At 42.4% G+C, this 21,088-nt stretch overlaps 1 protein-coding gene across 2 annotated transcripts in view; it reads left to right on the top strand.

The window, feature by feature from the left end:
• The window catches only part of PTPN4 (protein tyrosine phosphatase non-receptor type 4), a 216,263-nt gene that overhangs the window by 100,865 nt on the left and 94,310 nt on the right, over positions 1–21,088 (top strand). For both annotated transcript variants that reach the window (XM_075933064.1, XM_006137719.4), the window contains exons 9-12: positions 2,433–2,520; positions 7,030–7,118; positions 12,732–12,795; positions 20,245–20,417. In XM_075933064.1, coding sequence (XP_075789179.1) covers positions 2,433–2,520; positions 7,030–7,118; positions 12,732–12,795; positions 20,245–20,417 — 414 coding nt within the window. The remainder of the gene's footprint in view (positions 1–2,432; positions 2,521–7,029; positions 7,119–12,731; positions 12,796–20,244; positions 20,418–21,088) is intronic.

The raw sequence follows: 21,088 nt of genomic DNA on the forward strand, positions 1-21,088 counted from the left end.
GACATCTTCTGATGCACCAACATCCCTCACAGTGACGGCATCACTGCCAAAGTGTATTTAACAAACACTTTTGCCAAACCATGAATACTAGATGGCTCCCTAATATGCCATGCTCTTCATGGCCTATCTCAAGGAAGAATTTCAGGAAAAATGCATCACAAAGCCATGCCTGAGATATATCAATGATATTTCCATCCTCTGGACAGATGACCTAAATTCCTTGATAGATTTTTCCCCACAACTTCAGCAACCACCACGCATCAATCAAACTGTCTTCTGAAAACTCCCACATTAGCGCCAACTTCCTGGATAACACAATCAACTTCAACAGTGGAATCCTACAAACAACTCTTTGCTTGAAATCTATAGATCACCCCTTTTACACAGTCCCCAGATGCAACAATCATCCCAGACATGCAAATGAATCTGTTATCTGCAACCAAGCACTCAAATACTATAGTGTTTGCTCTGTTGACAAACTCTAGGATACACAGCTAAATACACTTAAAACCACATTTGCCTAACAAGGACACTCGACCAAAAATGTAAATCACCTCATGGAGTGGCCCAACCACATACTCCAGGAAAATCTGTTTCAATGCAGAAATAAATACCCCACTCACTGCATACCCCTCGTTGTCATTTACCATTCCACATTGTAACCCATATCATCAAATAGTTACAACTCATTTGATTGGGAGCATATCCTGAAAGAAATCTTTCCTGATCCCTCTATTCTGGCCTTCCAAGAACCCTCGCACCTAGCTAAGCTTTTCAGAAGCAAGCTCTCGCAGCACCCACCATCTCAAAGCAGCACAACACTTTGCCAAAACAGAAGATGCAGAACTTCAGCTACAGCCAAAACTCTAGTGCTCTGATGATCATTATCCTCACAACACATCTTTCAAAATGTATGGGTCTTGCACATGCCCATCACAGTGTGTGTCATTTGATGGTCTTCATCCAGTGTACCAGAAACCTAACCCGAACAACTTTGGTGAAACCAGACAATCCATATGCTCTTGAATGAACCCTCACAGAAAAATGATAAAATAAAAATATCCTGTCATCCATGTGTGAGTGAACACTTTTCATGAAATGATGACTCCATATTGGTCCTCTAAGTAGTTATCCTCAAACGAAACCTTCAAAAGGCAAACTTGGGAACTTATTCATAATTCTGCTAGACTCTAAAAGCATGAAGTGAACAAAGAGATTAGTTTTAGGGCTCAGTACAACCATTTTAACACTTCTCACTGCATACTAACCCTTAATCAACCACTTCATTTTAAGTGATGTCCTACACTTAGCATATTAATCCCTTTATGCTTAATAATTTATCCCATTTTGTAATTAGCTCAGTTCCCTTCTCTAGACCAGAAAAAACTCAAAACCTTGATCTTGCAGAAACAGAAGTTGGTCCAACAAGAGATGTTACCTCACTGCCTTGTCTTTCTTAGAAGTAGGCAAATGAGTTTTCAAATTCATCATTTTGTCATTTATATGACTCTTTACTTAGAGCCAAAAGGATAAAAGACAAAAAAATCTTTTGAATTGTATGCCCTAATTTGTAATAATATACAGTGGATAAACTTTCAGTTAAAAAGACTCTATTAGTATGTCAGGAAATTTGCAGTAAAATGTTTAACTGGTTGTACTCTGCTAACAGATTTATTACAGATAGGGAGTATTGCTTATTTTAATAATTACCAAAATTGCTAATTAGTGATTGACTTGACATTGCTTAGTTTTGGTCAAACCTATAGCAAAGTAGAGAGGTGGGGAAGTAATGAAAATTAAATAATTTGAACTTGGTGATGGCACAGTTATTAGCATCTAGGGTGGATCCTGCAGTGAAGATATTAATTCAAAATATAGTACAATTTCAAGAGCTGTTTCTAGAGACTTTTCTGCCAACCCAAAGGTTTTAGGTACTTTTTAAGGCACCTATCACTGAGCCATTTGAAATACAACCTATATATGTTAATTACACATTGCAGACTTCATTTAATGACATTTTTGTTGTGTGGGGGCAGAAGTTACAGAATTCTGAGTGCATATCTGTGAAGACGAATCAGTGAAGTCTCAGAGAGGTAGCAGTGTTAGTCTGTGTCTGCAAAAACAACAAGGAGTTCTTTGGCATCTTAAAGACTACACTCATATAAATCTGTTAGTCTTTAAGATGCTACAGGACTCCCCGTTGTTCTTGCAATTAATTAAGAAGTGTCTGTGAGGAAATTGCTTGAATCTCTAGCTTCCAAAATTACTGCATGTCCATCAGTATAGATAGTGGAGTTAAGGGGGAATTGGGTTATCTGAAAAAAATGGGGTTAAAGTAGTGTCTTTTTAAATTTGCCTGAGTTAACCAAGGGTTCTGGATATTTTATGTACTTTTGGGCTGCTTCTTATTTAACCCATCTTTGTCATTATAGAGGCTTGTCTCCTGCAGAAGCAGAATTCAGTTATCTCAATACTGCACGTACCTTAGAACTCTATGGAGTTGAATTGCACTATGCAAGAGTAAGTTTGAATGAATTCTCATACTGTAATATATAGGTAGATTCATGATATTTTCAGGAACAGGTTAGTTACAATTTGAGTATATTGTTCAAGGCTCCAAAGTACTTAGTCATGGGCCTAACTTTCAGCAATTTGAGTAGCCCTTATTTGACCTCAATGGGACTGCTCATGCTTAAAGTTTCACAAAGGATTAAGTACCTTGTTCATCTCACTTAGGCTCAGTCTGAGCATCAGGTTTGGCCAAGTATTTATAATCATATTGGATAAATGTGCTTATAGAATGTGTCTTTGGATGTAGGGAACTTTTGGCTTCTGAATGGTTTTGATTTAGCTTCAGTTAATATCCTGATAAAATGAATGGGAAGTTCTTGTGTTCACTATCTCACTTGAGTTGCAAGTTTCACAAAGCTTTGTATAGTTTAAATATTGTGAAGGTTACATCATTGCAACCAGGGCATTAATGCACTTTGGACTGTGCAGATTATGGTCAGTATCCAAGTGTGTATATGAGACATCATTATCTCAGTTCTAAGTATGTTGAAATGTATCATTTGTAAGTAAGTCATTCATAGGAAGAATTTCCCATCTGTTTCTTGAAGCCCCCCAACACAGATTTACATTTCACTTAAAACGCTAATCTTTAGACCGCTTGTATTCTTCTATTCAAAACAAGTTGTGTTCAGATTACTGATCTTAATTCTACATAAAGAAACTTGCTAAGTAGGTTTTCAGGTACTTACACCGTTTACATTACACAGATGCAACCAATCCAACAGATGTTGGGATATAGTAGGATCTGCTATGATTAGAGTGTAAAGCATTTTAGAAAAGTACAGTGTGAAATAGCAAAACTCCTATTTGTGCTACGATCTACTACCTCCAAGCCTAACACTTAAGTTGACCTAGCTCTTTCAATCAGATATGTAAAAATGTTGTGCCCTGTGAGACATAGATCAGTCTAACCCTTACAGTAGATGCAACCAGAATGATAGAAGAATTCTTCCTTCAGCCTAACAGCTGCTTTTTTAAGGGGGTGGATTTACCTTAGAGGTATAAAAACTAAGGTTGTTAAGAGGCGGATAATTGGGTAATCATGTAGTTGATAAAATTTGTATCTACTACATGATTATTCAATAAGGGAAGGTGCTCAGAAGGAGCTACCCCTGCTGCAGCTCTGTAGATGAAATGTAGTAAGAGCTGGGCATGCAGGCAGCCCGGTTCTACTACATTTAAACTAGAGGTGCAGTGGGAGTAGGTCCCAGACTCTGCATGAGCTGGGACTGACCTAGGCTTGCACAGTCCCGGGTCGTGCCGGGTCCAACAGCCCCTGTCGACGGGGGGGTCCCACCGGGGAGCTGCTTCCCTTGGCCCTCCTGCACAACTGCTTCTGATTGAGGAAGTAATGTGGGGGGCGGAGCCAGCAGCTCTGCCGAGATGGTGCTAGAAGGAATTGGCTCGCCCCAGGACCAGCTTCTGCTCCCTTCTCCTGGCTGCCTCTGATATAGAGGCAGAAAGTGTGCGTGGTGGGGAAATGCGTGTAATCAACTGATTGACAACTTTTACATCCCTAATAAAAACCCCTTTATTCTCTGCAGTAAATATCAAACACGTAACTGCAGCACTGTGCGGTGTCACTGTAGTACAGACCAGTGTTTCCTCTAATCTTTTCCATCCATGTGTGAAATGATTTTTTTTATGTCCATCAAGGCATATGTGAATGTGCACCACCACTAGAAGCAAAAAGCCTAGCTGTGAGTGCTATGCTAATTTGCTGGATGGCATTTGACTCTCTACTGAGTGGCCGTACGAGTGCACATCTTATAGGGAACACTAGTGTAGATGTCTGAGGGGTAGCCTTGTCATTGGTTAAATTTTACTAGTGTAGACAGTACCATAATTGCTAAAATGTTATTACCTTTTATATAAAAGTATAAGTCATTAGTTGAGTTCACAGTTGGGTTGCTGTCAAGTCAGTTGACTGAGCTTATGATTCATAATCATCTGTGTTTGGTTATATTGTGTAACACCGTGGTCACCAACAGGTCGATCGTGAGCTACTGGTCGATCGCGAGGCCTCGACCAGTCACTCGCGAGGCGTCCTGTCCGCCCCGCCCCCATTTCCCTCCCACCCCCCAGAAGCCTCACCACTTACCTCAAGAGAAAACGGAGGTAGTGTTGGCTTCAGAAGTCCTGCAGCTTAGCGCTACTTCCGGCAATTCCAGAAGTGCGCTAGCTGCACTGCCGGCCGGGTGTACTGCGGGAGGGAGCATTGGCTTCCTGCACCGCATAGGAGGGGTGAGTCAGCCCCGCGGGAGGCATGCAGGGGGTTTCCCGGTGTGCACGGGGGGGGGGGGGAGGGAGGTTTGGTTGGCCCCGGGACAGGTGTGCGCGCGGGGCTTCTGTGCGCGGGGGGGGGAGGGGTGGCGCCGGGACAAGCGCGTGTGGGGCTTCCCTGCATGGGGGTGGGGGGGGTCGGCCCCGGGGCAGGCACGCGCTGGTTTCCCTGGGGGGTGGGAAAATCCTGGGAGGAGGGAGATGCAGGGGACTCTCTGCCTTCACTGGCACCCCACTCCCCTGTCTCCAGCCCCCTGTCCCCAGCTACAGAACTCGGTCCCCACTCCCCTGTCCCCAGCCACAGAACTCGGTCCCCACTCCCCGGTCCCCACTCCCCTGTCCCCAGCTACAGAACACTGTCCCCAGCTACAGAACACTGTCCCCACTCCCCTAGCCCCAGCTACAGAACTCTGTCCCCACTCCTGTCCCCACTCCCCGAACTCTGTCCCCATTCTCCTGTCCCCACTCCCCGAACTCTGTCCCCACTCCTGTCCCCACTCCCCGAACTCTGTCCCCACTCTCTTGTCCCCACTCCCGTCCCCACTCCCTGAACTCTGTCCTCACTGGCACTCTGTCCCCTGCTGCAGAACCCTGTCTTCTGCCCTGCCAGCACCCTGTTCCCTCTCCCCTGCCCCCACCCGCAGAACTCTGTTCCCACAAAATGTATAACTATAAATGCTTCATTTTAGATTTAAATAGCATGAATAAAAAACAGACCATTTATTTCATAACTATAAACACGTGATTTTAATCGTATGTATCGCATAATTTAAAAATAAACTGTTTATCAGAGTGTGTAAGTAAGGGCTGGGGATAGCAAGTGATGGACAGGAGGAGAATAGAGAGGGCGGGGCTTCAAGGAAGGGTCGGGGCGGTAGATCTTCGCCTGTTCTGAGATTTAAAAAGTGATCTTGGGTGTAAAGGTTGGAGACCACTGGTGTAACACATTTCTTTAGGTAATTTTCACTATTGGCATTTCTTTGAATAAGTTGCCTTCTATTTCAAGGCGTTTAAGCAGATAATTGCATTAGAACATAAACACAGGAGTATCTGTGTGAAACTGAAATAGATACATTCTTCCAGAGAATGGATTTCTTGTTTAAATTACTAAATCAATATTAAGTGTCATCATCTAAAAAGGGTACTAGGCCTATGATACAAACTGCAGGAATGTGCACTTTCCCTTTCGAGCCTGTCAAAGCTAAGAATCTTGGATTTTTAGTTTTAGAAGGTCCACTAATTAATAATAATCTCTCTCACTTGAGCACTCTTCAGTTTATCATTAACATAAAAAAATTGGAATTATGTGAGGAGGAAGAGGCAAAGGCTATGATATAAATAGGGGTTTCACTACTGTATAATCTTAAAAGTGGTAAGTTGGAATTTCATGTTGAATTTGGAAAAAGCCTCAGAGAGGTAACTGTTAGTCTGTAACTTTAAAAACAACTTTTAAAAATGATGAGTAATCCTGTAGCACCTTAGAGACTAGCAAAATATATAGATATAGTATCATGAGCTTTCGTGGGCAAAACCCACTTCCTCAGATAAGATGATCTCGAGAATCAAGAAATTATCTTCTTTGCATGCCTTTGAGATTCAAGATTATCTCATCTGAGGAAGAGGGTTTTGCCTTTGAAAGCTCATGATATTATATATAAAATATTAGTCTCTAAGGTGCCATAGGACTACGTATTGTTTTTAAAATTAGTATTGAATGAGGAAGGAATTTAAAGTAGTGAGTCATAGGATTCAAGAGGCATGCAAAGGAGATAATTTTAGTTGTTGGGCATTGCATGTACTAGATTGTGTCTAGAATAGAGTGAGGGAGACCTTTACTGTACTACAGGTAAGTAAAAAGGGCATGAAGCAGATATTTAACAGTGAGCACAGAAGGTTTGGTGGAAAAGGAAAGATGTGAACTGTATTTGTGAGGACAGTACTTAATAATGAAGGGGGGAAAGGGTAAATTTTTAGCTCAGGTTAATAGGAACTATGCCATTGAATGTGTCTTGCATTAAAAACTTGTCCCATTAAATTAAGATATGACTTAGCTGAGGTGGGAGAGAGAGTGAATGCGCATGGAGGGGGATGTGGATGGTCATATATGGGTTTCGACTGTGTGTGTGTGTGTGTAATTGTTTTGTGTTGAATTTATTGTTTTGTTCTCTTATAAAGGATCAAAGTAACAATGAAATTATGATTGGAGTGATGTCCGGAGGAATACTAATTTATAAGAACAGGGTACGAATTAACACCTTTCTGTGGTAAGGAAAACTGTTTTCAACAAATGCTTTTGTGTGTTATTTCATAATATTTTCCAAATTAATTACAAGCACTTTCATGTAGATAAAGAGACTTAAAATTGTTCACTATTAAGTATCGCGGGTATAAATGATTCATTTCATATATTATGTACTGGATACTGCATGCAGATGTTTTATGAATGAAGATTTTTCCTTCTCAAATGTCTTTAGGCCAGTCTTTAGGGAAACCTTTTTTGGGTCGGGAGCTGCTGACCCACAGAAAAATTTATTGGGGACCGCACACACATGAGAAGTGTAAAATAAACAAAAAGCAAACAAAACCCCCCACCCTCAATGACATGGCCTCCAACCGAGGAGAAAGAGACACCCTACATTCTTCCTACATACCAGAGCCTAGGGGGCGCATCCTAGTAGCTCAACACCATTTATCTCTGTACTCTTCTCTCCTTGGGTATTGAGATTCCTTGCTGCATAGTGACTGACTATATATTTGTTACTCAATATGGCTTGTTGTATTAGAAATTAAAGTAACTGCTATCAAACTTTTATAAATGTTAAAACATATTTCCATTTTTCTTATTAGTAGTCATTTTTCAATTATTTCTGTTGTGTAGAATCAGTTTAGGTTGTAACCTATATCACACATCTTATTGAACGTATTGTTACAGAACTGTGAGTGGGCTTTGTCTGCCTTACAGTTGTGACTGGAATAAATCAGCCTTGCAAGGCTGGACTAAGTCCTTTTTCATTGAAGTTTGATTCCTCACAGAAATGTCTTTGGTAGTCAGGCAATCAACAATTCCAAGTATAGATTTGTGTTTAAAGCTACAACACAACAGAATAGTAATCTCAGCATGTGAAATTAGTATAGAAGTTAGGTCACATAATTGTTAATTGAAATTGTATTTTACTGGGACATACAGGAGATGTGACAAGATGGGAACTGTGGCCTGATCTATAGATTATATATTAATATAATGATTACTTAAGTAATTCTTAGTTATCTCTTAAAATTCCAGCCAAAATGTTTAAAAAAAAACCCACCAAAAAACCACAACCAACCCACCAAAATCCATCTTTTGGTAGACACAACCAAACAACGTTTGCACAGGTCTTCCCTTTGCACAGGCCACCTCCATGGATGATACTCAAAATTGATGCCTCTCTACTAGGTTAGGAGAGTATACCTGTGCAACCTCATGACACAGGCCTGTTTGTCCCCTTCTGAAACACCATTACGCATAAACCTACTGTTTCTCCTTTGAGAGTTGTCCTTGTGGTGCTCCAATCAGGTGTCAGTACGTCTTCGCACCGGCAATCAGAGATATTTAGCCTAGCTGTGCCTCCCCATGTCACATATACACAGTTGCCATCTGACGCTCTTTCAGTCGGTTAGCTGTGTGTGCAACACAGGTCCTCTCAGTTCCTTTTCTACCATCCTTGGCAGAAGACAAGTTCCGAGCAATGCTCTTCTGACTGGAAAAGACTTTTTAAAAATTAATTAAAAGTAGTTTTATTAGTTGTTAGTTAGCCTTAGTTTGTTTTCTTAAAAAAAACAAAACAAAAAAAAACCCCACAAGCATTGCTCTGCAGTTTTCTTTCTAAAAGTTCTCTATACCCCAGTTTCTTCATTATGCCGTTTTCTCCTGTCTTTAAAAAAATGCAACTCCTGCAGAGACTCAATGCCCACTTCAGGCAGGCATGACTCATGCATAAAGTGCCTTGTCAAAGGCCATGTGGCACAGAAATGCCCACACTGCTACAATATGACTGCCAGGGCAAGAAAAGACCTGGAGATGAGGCTCAAGAACTTGCTGTGGGAGAAATCCCCTTAGCTGATACAGTCAGACAGTGGCACCTTCAGAACCACTAACTCTGAGCAAAAGAGCCAATTCATCACCTATAAGGGACTCCTGTAGATCCCGGTTCTCTCTGGAACGGTTCCTTCCAGCTATTTTGTTAACATCTCATGTCATGAGCTCACTGGTGTGTCCACCTCCAGCACTGCGGAAAAGTGGAACGCAGAACTGATGAAAAGGTTGGAGTCAGAGCCAAAGAGAAAAGCCAGCCTCTGCACTGTCTGCAACTTCCCATTTGGCACTATCTAAAGTGGACATGCTGCCACTGGTGCCGCTGGATATGCTGGCACCGGCACAGTCTTCTGACTCGCAGTGTGTTCTAGGACCTAAGCATGAACTGGCACCAGTAGAAAGCCCAGAAAACAACAGAGTCCCCGTACTGAACACCACAATCACCAGTGCCATCATCACTGGTGCTGACAAACAACTCACTTCATTCTCCCATAATCAGGGAGTCTAGTCTGCACTGATGCTCCTCTGAGAACATTTTGTTCTCCTGTCTGGGCACCAGACCCAGCACCAGGCATAGGAGTATGTTCTCCTCCCAGCATGCATTACCAACAACATTCATCAGTAGCTTCATGGCATTCAAGCAGGCACCAACCACGATACTGTCGCCCACAGTATTTTTAATTTAACCACCCGTGGTCTTACCTTCTGCAGCAATATCAACCCCAGTGGTCACCCTGGGAACCATGGAGACAATATCATATTTACTTTTCACATCAGCACCGATCATGAGAGTCAGCCATAGCAACCCTGGCACACACAACAATGTGGTCTCCTACGACTGCTATTTAATCCTTGCCAACCTATCCCCCACCATCATTCTTGGCTACCACTCAACAGATTCCGCAAAGGAGGATGACAACTTACCTCAATCCAATTCAGACAGTTACTCTTCACTTCTCCAGACTTCTTCGTCCCTCAGTGAGTCTTTTTCTTTCTTTCTTCCTCTCCCCTGCAGATGACCTGAGGGTGGCACCGTCCCAAAACATAGCTCTGCAGGAGGTACAAAAAAAGCAGAATACGTTGCTGAAGATTTTATAGTCCACCACATCTTCCAACATAGCACCACTAATTGACAAGGCTCTCATGGAACCATCTGATAGAAACTGGCCTCTAGCTCCCTCCCCCATTAATTGCAGGGCAGATAGAAAATACTTTGTCCCGGCTAAGGGGATGGGTTTTCTTTTCTCCCATCCCCAGCCGAAATCCGTGGTGGTAGATTCTGTACACCATCGTTTCAGGCAGCCACAATTTAAATCAATGTCCCAGGACAAAGAACATAAGACTGGACCTTTTTGGAAGGAAAGTTTATTCCTCCGCCAATCTGCAATTCAGAAAATCCAACTATATGACTCTCCTCGCCAGCTATGATTGTCAGTTACATCATAGAATCATAGAATCATAGGACTGGAAGGGACCTCGAGAGGTCATCGAGTCCAGCCCCCTGCCCTCAAGGCAGGATCAAGCTCCGTCTACACCATCCCTGACAGATGTCTATCTAACCTGTTCTTAAATATCTCCAGAGAGGGAGATTCCACCACCTCCCTTGGCAATTTATTCCAATATTTGACCACCCTGACAGTTAGGAATTTTTTCCTAATGTCCAATCTAAACCTCCCCTGCTGCACTTTAAGCCCATTACTCCTTGTCCTGTCCTCAGAAACCAAGAGGAACAAATTTTCTCCTTCCTCCTTGTGACACCCTTGTGACACCCTCCTTGTGACACATCAGTCTGCAGGAACTTTTAAACAACCTTCCTGAATAGAAGAGGCCACAGCTACAGTTTAAGAAAGAGGGCCAATTCATCGCTGGAATGGTACTTCAAGCATCTATAGACTTAGCAGACATGGTGTCCAGGGCAACAGTAACAGCGATTGTCATGTGCTGCATATCGTATCCCCCATGAACTGCAGACAAAAGTAGAGGCTCTGTACTTTGACAGGAATCAATTCTTTGCAGTCAAAACTGAAAAAAGGTCCTTCACTCAGTGAAGGATTCAAGTACAACCCTTCGAACACTAGGTATGTACACACGGCCTAATAAGAGGAGATACACCCCATATTAAAGACCCCATCAGAGACTGATCATAGTTCTAAACAGTAGCCTACTAGGAGAAGAGCCCAGTCATCAACCTTTCATTCATTGGTACCAAAATAGTAATTTGAAGGTGTGGTCAGGGGCCTGAGCGATCTCCCTGCAGAACCAGTGCACCATCCACATAATACCTCACCATCTGAGGCCCTTTTTACCATCAGTGGAACCTCATAACTATGAACCAATGGGTCCTTGAGATCATCTGAATAGGCTATATGATTGCCTTTATTTCTGTGCCCCTAAACACTCCCCTTCCCTATTCCTCTTCAGGAAACCTCTTAGAAGTCCCATTTACAAGCAGAGGTTCAAAAACTACTCGACTTGGCAGTGATAGATCAGGTTCCACCCGAATTTCAGGCAAGAGGGTTTTATTCCAACAATTTTCTTACTGCCAGTAAACAGGAGGATGGAGGCCCATATTAGATCTCAGGAAACTTACCAAGTTTGTCCACAACCACAAATTCAGGATGGTGACCTTAGGAATCATCATACCTGCGCTTGGACAAGGGGTACTGGTTCTTAGCCGTCGACCTTCAAGACACATATTTCCACATAACTATACACCCCTCTCACAGAAGGTTCCTCCAGTTTATGGTAGGCAATGACCATTATCAATAACTAGTCCTTCCCTTTGGGCTTTCAACAGCACTACATGTTTTTCCATGATGCTGACAGTGGTGATGGCCTTCTTCAGGAAGCAAGGCATTATCATATTCCCATACTTAGATGACTGTCTGATCAAAGGAACTTCATAACAAATGCTAATCACGACAAACATTACAGGCGACCTTTTTTCCTGACTGGGTCTGCTCATAAAACTACAGAAATCCACTCTGGAACCTACCCAGAGAATAGAATTCATCAAGAGCGTCATTAGCTGCTGTGATGGCCAGGGCCTTCTTCCCCTACACCGCTTTCAAGCCCTGTGCAATAAAATAGACAGTGTATGTCATGTTCCTGTTACAACTGTTTACACACACCTTCACGTCCTAGATCACATGCGACTTTGCTCCGGGAGACGGTCCCCAGCAGACCAGAGGCACAGGGAGCAAAGCGGCAGCGGCGGCGGGGTGCCACGCCTCTGAGGCTTTGCTGTGGCAAAGCCTCAGAGGCGCGGGACCCCGCCGCCGCTGTGGCTTTGCTCCAGGTGTCCCTGGTCTGCTGGGGACCGTCTCCAACAGACCAGGGACACGGGGAGCAAAGCCGCAGCGGCGGCGGAGTCCCGTGCCTCCCCGGCTTTGCCAGAGCAAAGCCTCAGAGGCGCGGGACCCCTCTGCCTCCCCGGCTTTGCTCCAGGTGTCCCTGGTCTGCTGGAGACGGTCCCCAGCAGACCAGGGGCACCCGGAGCAGCTTTTCTCGCCCCGGAGGTTAAGGTGGCGGGACTGCTGCGCTCTGGGCGGTCCCGCTGCCTGCGAGCTCCGGGGCGAGAGAGCCCCATTCGTAAGTGCGGATCCGACATAAGTCGGATCCGCGTAACTCAGGGACTGCCTGTATAGCTGTTGTCTTTTAGCAATTTTCTGCCAAATTAAATTTCATAGGAATTAAATTTAGTTCTCTGTAGAAAATTTACATTTCAATAAATGTACCATAATAATTTTAATGGTTTAATTGTCCTAAGTGTATAAATATTCTGATTTTATTTTTCATTTAGGTTGAAGATTGTAAAAATTTCTTTTAAGTGCAAACAGTTTTTTATTCAACTTAGGAAAGAATTGGTGAGTACTCATCTTAAATTTTGATCTCCTGAAAAATAGGAATGAAATTTCCCCATTAAGAAAAGGCTGCATTATACTTTTCCTGTTACAGAATTAGTGTATCTTTATCTAGGATAAAACATTGTTCCACCAGCTTGCTATATAATTCATTAGTTATCCAAAGGGCAACTTATCTGTTTTAAAACACTTCCGATTTTAATTTATTTTGAATTAGTTGGCTTGAATATTCAAATGTTTTTAATTCTGTCTGCGTAGACTAGCTAAAATCAGCAGTAAGAAAATACAGCATGGTCTTACTTTTAATTTTGGTTATGGCAGAAATCAAGCTAAATTGAAGTTAAATGTAATGCTTGACATTTATTTGTAATTTTTTGAGTTTGTAAGTAAACTCTTAGTTATGTTTTTATCTGTATTCCTGACTTTATTAACATAGTTTGGCTTTGTCCCACTTAAATATAAATAGAAAATATGACAATTTCTTAATAATTCTAGCCAGCATAATATAGAAATATTATTACTTTTAGAGACGTCTGCCTTCTTAAAAATATATTTGAACAGTTATTGGTGTTTTCTATAAAGAATAAGTATTCTGCTGATTACGGTTACTTGACATCAGTATGCAATGATACTGAACTTGGTGAGTAATGACCTAGTCCATGCCCCAAGGAGTTTACAATCTAAATTGGTAAGAGAGGTCACTGAGGAAGAGAATGGGCATGGGAAATGGAATGATACAGTTCCTGAAGTATTCCACTGAAGGTAATGGACAGGGCTCGACAAATAATGCAATCTACTCGCCCATGGCGAGTAGATTGCAACCCAGAAGAGCTGGACAGCGTAGCAGATCGCCGGATAGCGTAGCTGGCGAGCGGGCCTCGCCATGGTTCGGCGAGCCCTGGTAATGGACATGCATAATGTGCCAGGAGCCTGAGCTTTACAAAGGCCAGTATTGCTTTGCTGTCCCAAGGCAATAAAGGGAGGGGCTGTTTGGCCATCTCTTCCGTTCCTTCTCACTGTTGCATGGTCTGAATCAGAGCTTCTACTGATATGCCTTTCTTAGTCAAGCACTTCCAAAATATTTGACAAAAACAGTTCTTATTTTCATTTATAGTTAGGATTTTGTTTTTCATTGTACTTTGGTAATTTGTAGCAGTTTTTATAAATAAGGATCTTGGATGCTGCTTTGGTAGCTTTTCCCACCAAACATATCCCCATCTTGCCCTCTCTGCCAAAGATGCCAGGATTCAGAGTCTGTGCTTCCTGCTTTTGCTCGTTTTCCATCAGCAGTGGAAACCAATGCAATTTGTACTGTTTGAAGGAAGTCCACATTGCCTCTGCATGCAGTGTCTACGCCTCCTTCCTTGCCTGTTTATTCGAAGGCCAATTCTCTGCTTCAAGAAATATCTCATAGAAGTAGTCATAGTCCTGAAGTCAGAACCATGCCACAGATCTCCCTTCTTTTTACATTGGCCTGAGAAATCCAAGAGTGCTTCAGCAGAACCTCCCTCTGGGTCTGCTGGTACCAAAGCTACAGACCCATGTTAGGGCCTTGCTATGGAAGCATGCACATATGTATGGGAGTAAGTCACTGCATCATCCACAAGTTCCAGCCATGGAGTTGCTGCACTCTCCAAGGTGAACAAGCATAAGAGGCCACACTGCTCAGCAGAACCTTCAATGCTAGATCCATTTACTCCTTATGCCTCAGCTATGTCAGCATACTGTGAAATGCTGGTGCTGAGACCAGGCCACTTTACCAGATCCATTCCCATCAATAAACTGATACCATTTACTTCGGGGAGAATTGGAAGTGCTCCTGGCCTCATGAACTGTTAACCTTGGAAGAAGTAAGTTCTCCACATGTTCTAGGGCATTCACCTCTGCGTAGGGCTTTCTCTTGCATTATGTTTACCTCTTGCTGGCTGCATCTTTCTAATGCATCACATTCTGACAGCTCCATCAGCACTGCCATACACACAAGACTCCAAGGACCAGGAGGGTTGGCGTAGTCCACTGCTTCTGTTCTAGAATCATGACTACTTGAGGGTTTTGATGACTCCATGGCAATTTCCTCTTTTTCCTTACCCAAGAAGCTGGTATCCACAAATACAATGACTGCAGGATCAACTGAGTTAGCCATATTGAAGCTTGTGACCCCAGCATGTGCTTTTGGAACAGTCTCAAGTTCAGCTTGGGAGAACTCTGTTTCAACAACCAATGCTTCTTACAAGAAACATTCAGAAATAGGGCTATATGATGTACCAATCAGCCTGGCTCCAATCACACCAGCCGACTACTATTCCAACCAATCTGATAGCTTTCTTTGATAGGATATCACGCCTTGTGGATAAGGGAAAAGTGGTTGATGTGGTAAACGTAGACTTTAATAAAGTATTTGATACAGTCTTGCCTGACCATCTTATCAGTAAACTAGGGAAACACAACCTAGGTAGAGCTATTATAAGGTGGGTGCATAAGTAGCTGGATAACTGTTCTCAGAGAGTAGTTATTAACTGTTGAGTCACGCTGGAGGGGCATAACAAGGGGGGTTCTGCAAGGTTCTGTTTTGGGACAAGTTCTGTTCAATATCTTCAGCGGTGATTTAAATGACGACATAGAGCAGGGCTACTCAACATGCGGCCTATGGTGCAGTTTGGCTTTACGTGGGGCTCAACACTTGACCCGTGGGTGGGAGCCAAAATAAAGTAGTAATCAATGTAATGGTCTTCTGTTGATCTGCATTTTAGTAGTTAAACTCCTTGATTGTCATTCTCATTAAAAGAGTTTTCATATGGATAGAAATTGGGTAAATATTGCATTTTATTAATATATGCAGCCACACTTAAGTTGCGGCCCTTGGTGTGTGCTGTATCATTGTGGCCCCCGGGGCTTCCAAAGTTGAGTAGCCCTGAAAGAGAGTATGATTATTAAGTTTGCAGATGATACCAAGCTGGGAGAGGTTGCAACTGTTTTGGAGGATAGGCTCATAATTCAAAATGATCTGGACAAACTAGAGAAGTGGTCTGAGGTAAACAGGATGAAGTTTAAAATGCAAAGTACTCCACTTAGAAAGGAGCAATTTCACATATACAGTACAGGAAGTGATTGTCTAGGAAGGAGTACTGCAGAAAGGGATCTAGGGGTTACAGTGGACCACAAGCTATATATGAGTCAACAGTGTGACACTTGCCAAAAAAAAAAAAAAAAAAAAAAAAACAAGTATGATTCTGGGATGCATTAACAGGAGTGTTGTGAGCAAGACATGAGAAGTCATTCTTCCGCTCTACTCTACACTGATTAGGCCTCAATTGAAGTATTGTGTCCAGTTCTGGGCACCACATTCCAAGAACAATGTGGAGAAATTGAAGAAGGTCTAGTGAAGAGCAACAAAAATAATTAAAGGTCTAGAAAACATGAGCTATGAGGGAAGACTGAAAGAATTGGGCTTGTTTAGTTTGGAAAGGAGAAGACTGAGAGGGGACATGGTAGTGGTTTTCAAGTATCTAAAAGGGTGTTACAAGGAAGAGGGAGGAAAAATTGTTCTCATTGGCTTCTGATGATAGGACAAGAAACAATGGGCTTACATTGCAGCAAGGGAGGTTTAGGTTGGACATTAGGAAAAACTTCCTAACTGTCAGGGTGGTTAAACACTGAATTAAATTGCCTAGGGAGGTTGTGGAATCTCCATCATTGGAGATTTCAGAGCAGGATGGATAGACATCTGTCAGGGATGATCTTAGATCTTGCTCCTGCCATGAGGGCAGAGGACTAGACTTGATGATCTCTCAAGGTCCCTTCCAATTCTCGATGATTCTATGATTCTGCTGTCAGTTTCAAGAACTTCCATAGAAAATAGACATTCTGCTCTCATTGGCACTGAAAAGGGTGGCCATATCAATTAGTGATGCCGTTTTTCAGCAGGACACAATAAACGGTATATTCCAGCTGAGGATGCTCCCATTGCGCTTTTTGTGATGGTAGGGCCTGGAATGGCGTACTGTAACCTATTTTCCCAGCACATAGAAAAGAAATTATATTTCCCCCATGCGTACCTGCACCTATTTTCCTGGGGCGGCTTGTCTCCTGATGGACGCTTGCTTGGCACATGAGGCGTTTTTTGTTTCCAGCTCCCAACATGGCATTTCAGTGAGGTGTTCCTCCCCTCCCCCCCAAACAAGTTTGAGCCTGGAGTACCAGCACCATTTTCTCTTATTTAAAAAAAAAAAGCCATTGGGTGTGTCAACCCTAAAGGAGGCTGATAAAAGGTGCTATACCTCTCCCATGCTTATACCTTTCTGTTTTGCATTCTCTGCATAACTCTGGTAATACAGGCTGTGTCATAGTACATCAAACAACACCCATGCTTCCATCCTCACAGATAGGGAGTGTAAGATAATGAGCCTTGGCAGGATTACAGTTCTGGATCTCTAACTACTTGATACTGCTGGCCAAGTATGACTTTATAATCTATGGCCAGAATTTGAGCAGTTTCCAGATAAGCTACTTTAGCAGAATCAGATTCTATTCCAAACAATTTACAGGAATGCAGGTTGGTTGCTACGTCCATACTTGAGGCTATATTTGGTTCAGCGGACATGCTTAACGTTCATGGAACCTTATCCTTTTATTTGGATAGAACAAAGCTATTTAGGCAGACCCTTAAGGTATTTTTATGTCTCACTCAGCAATCAAAGGGCAAAGCAATCTTTCCCCTCACCAGAGAGTCTCTAAATGGATATCAGACTGCATACATCTGTTACCAGTTGAAAAGAGTCCAGCCTCCTGCAGCAATCAAGGCACATTCTACTAGATCCAAGTCCACTTCCATAGTATTTCTCCACAATGTCCCCATTCAGGCATATGCAAGGAAGACACGTTATGCTGTCATGCACGGTGCATCATAGAACATTTGACTGAATTGAGCTGTCTTATCAACTATCTTACCAGATGCAAAGTCCAAACCATCCTATATCTGACAACATGGTTTTTGGATGGACACCTCTGTTAGCCCAAGAATGTTTATTGGTGGTGCAAGATATCCTCTCCAGTAGCCAAAAGGACTCCCCACCTGATTCTTTCAGGTCAAATGGAAATGTTTCACTTGCTGGGTCCAACATTAAAGTTTTGACCGTGAAGCTGTGGGCATTCCCTCTTTACTCCACATGAAAATCATGAATCTTGCTCTTAGCTGTATCAGAAGGCATTCAGCCACCATTACTTCCTTCCATCATCATGTGGCAGTCAGTTGATTTTTACCCATCTTACGGTCTAGTCCTTACCTCTGTAATGAACTCTCCCTCTGAAGTGCTGGGATCCTGCACACTCTGCCCTCCCCAGGAAAGTCCTTTTCTTTGTCATCATTACTTCAGTGAGGATGGTTAAACAACGAGGAACAATGATGGCAAAAGGGCAAGGTCTCGCTATGACAGCATTCCAAGTTTCTGCCAAAGGTGGTTTCACAATTCCACCTCAGTCAGCCTCTACATCTGCCTATCTTCTGTCCAAAACTACACGCCTTAAAGAAGGAATGGTAGCTTTATGCCCTCAGTGTGCATAGGGGCCTGACTTTTTATGGACAAAGCCAATCCAAAAATCTTCCAATTTAAATATCTAAATTAATTTAACAACTTGGAGGTTTTTTAATTGGTCTGATCATCTCTGATGTCAGTGCTGTGCATTATCAACATGTGTAAAGAATAGTTCATCCGCTTTTAAGAGATTGTGGGCTTTAAGTCTATATGGTGCTGGCAGAGCCACTAAAGAAGTGTGCTTTGTAATATATTCTAACATGCTGTGCTCTACCTGCCCAGGTAGATTGTGCTAACACACTCTAAAAGTTATCTAGTTACCTTTTACATAGCACAGATCTACACTAGAAGTGCTACTTCAGCACAGCTGTGCTGCTATACCATAGCTGGTGAAGTTGCTCCATGCCATGGAAGAGTGCTCTCCCATCAGCATAATCACTGTGTCTCTGTGAGAAGTGGCCACTTCGTTGATGGCAAAGGGTCTCCTGTGGACAGAGCACTGGAGTAGACAGTGCTTAAGTTGCTGTAACTTGTGTCCCTGGGGGATGTGTTTTTTCTTACCCAGGAACAATGTAAGTTAGGTCCACACTACTGCTTAAATTTATCTATCTGTAATCCTGTCATATCTTTTACAATGCCCTAACAGGATTTATGCAGGGAAGTTAGAGCATATCAAATTAATATGCTGTATAAATCACCTCCTTCTGGAGAGCTTTGCCATGCTGTGTAGACAAGCCCTTTATCTGTGTTTAAATAAATCATTGAAAGGGAGTTATGATGGCTGAGCATTTTCTCTGTTAAAACTCCAATTATTACAAATTCTATATTAAATTTTTTTGAGAGAATGTTAAAATGTACTGTACTTCAAGTTGCGCATAGGATGTTCATGGATAAAATTTGTTATGAACCTTTTCAGAGTCTGTCCAGTTTTGTAACTAGTTCATAGAGGAAAAAATCATTGCATACTACCTTCTTTTGAAAATGTTTACACTTGCAGCTGTTGGGCCCAACTGTGCGAGCTCTCCACATGTGGCACTGTGAGACTTCAGGGAGTATCACAGACTGTTAGGCTTATTGCTTGTTCAGTCCCATACTCTAATCACCCTCTGCATGATTAAACTGTTCCAATATTCCAAGAAGGGTCAAAGGGGATGAGTCTCAGTTGATTGGAGAGGAAGCTAACCAGCAAGCAACTTTGAAGGAGGATACTGCAACTGATAAACAATGGCAGATTAAATGTACTGAAGCCAATCTTTTGTTTGAGAGCCAAGTTAGCATTGGTTATTGTGTTAAATACCCTGGCTAGTACAAACTTCCTAATTTGCCAGCTTGTCCAGTACCTGCTAGCCTTGTTCTGCTGTTCCTACTAGTAAGCACTATAAAGATGTTAATTACACAGAACTGAATGACAGCTGTCCTTGAGTTTAACAATGGTAGTACCTTCTTCCCATCCTTTCTCTCTCATGTGCACATGCTTGCACCTTACTTCCTCTACTTCTCTAAACCATTAGTGCTAATGCTTACGCCCTTCACTCTTGTTGGAATCTTGGAACAGAGAGGCAAGGTTTTTGCAATTTCTCTTTCCTCCTTCAAAGCACCCAGGCATAATAGCTGAGAGGTGGTCTGTTGGCAGCAACATCTTCTCTGCAGCTGTGAGTTCTTCCAAGGTCATTAGACCTGTGGGGAGACCTTGTTGCTAAATTGAGAGCAGGATCATTAAAAAGAAAAAATGGATATAAAATTAAGTGTGTGTGTGTTAAGTTAATTTAACTAGCTAGAGTGACACTTGAAATATACTCTGAGAGTGCTTTGTACTCTTTTAGAAAATGTCAGTGTTATCAGTGAACAATAATCTTAAAATACATTACATAAACATAAGGAATCATAATTTCTAAAATAAATTAATATTTTTCTTTTTTAGCATGAATCTAGAGAAATGTTACTGGGATTCAATATGGTGAATTACCGAGCATGTAAGAATTTGTGGAAAGCTTGTGTTGAGCATCACACATTTTTCCGATTGGACAGACCACTGCCACCTCAGAAGAACTTTTTTGCACATTATTTTACTTTGGGTTCAAAGTTCCGGTACTGGTAAGTAACTGTTGGCTGTGATAAATTGATAAAAGCTAACAGGGTGTAAAGCTAGAACAAGAAGGGACTGAAAGAGAGGTTTAGGTTAGATAGAGAAGTTATAAAATCATAGAGCAGGAAGAGACCTCCTTAGGAGGTCATCAAGTCCAGCCCCCTGCCCAAAGCAGGACCAATCCCAGCTAAATCAACCCAGCCAGGGCTTTGTCAAGGTAAGACTTAAAAACCTCTAGGGATGGAGATTCCACCTTCCTCCCTAGGTAACCCATTCCAATACTTCACCACCCTCCTAGTGAAATAGTTTTTCCTAATATCCAACCTAGACCTCCCCCAGTGTAACTTGAGCCCATTGCTCCTGGTTCTGCTATTCATCACTACTGAGAACAGCTTCTCTCCAGCCTCTTTGGAACCTCCCTTCAGAAAGTTGAAGGCTGCTATCAAATCTCCCCTCACTCTTCTCTTCTGCAGACTAAACAAAGCCAAATCCCTCTCTCTCTCCTCATAGGTCATGCACTCCAGCCCCCTAATCATTTTGGTTGCCCTTCGCTGCACCCTCTCCAGTGCATCCACATTCTTTCTATAGTGGGGGGCCCAGAACTGGACATACTACTTCAGATGTGGCCTCACCACAGCCAAATAAAGGGGAATAATCTCTTCTCTATATCTGCTGGCAG

The sequence above is a fragment of the Pelodiscus sinensis genome, chromosome 7 (assembly GCF_049634645.1).
Source record: "Pelodiscus sinensis isolate JC-2024 chromosome 7, ASM4963464v1, whole genome shotgun sequence".
Classification (NCBI taxonomy): Eukaryota; Metazoa; Chordata; order Testudines; family Trionychidae; genus Pelodiscus; species Pelodiscus sinensis.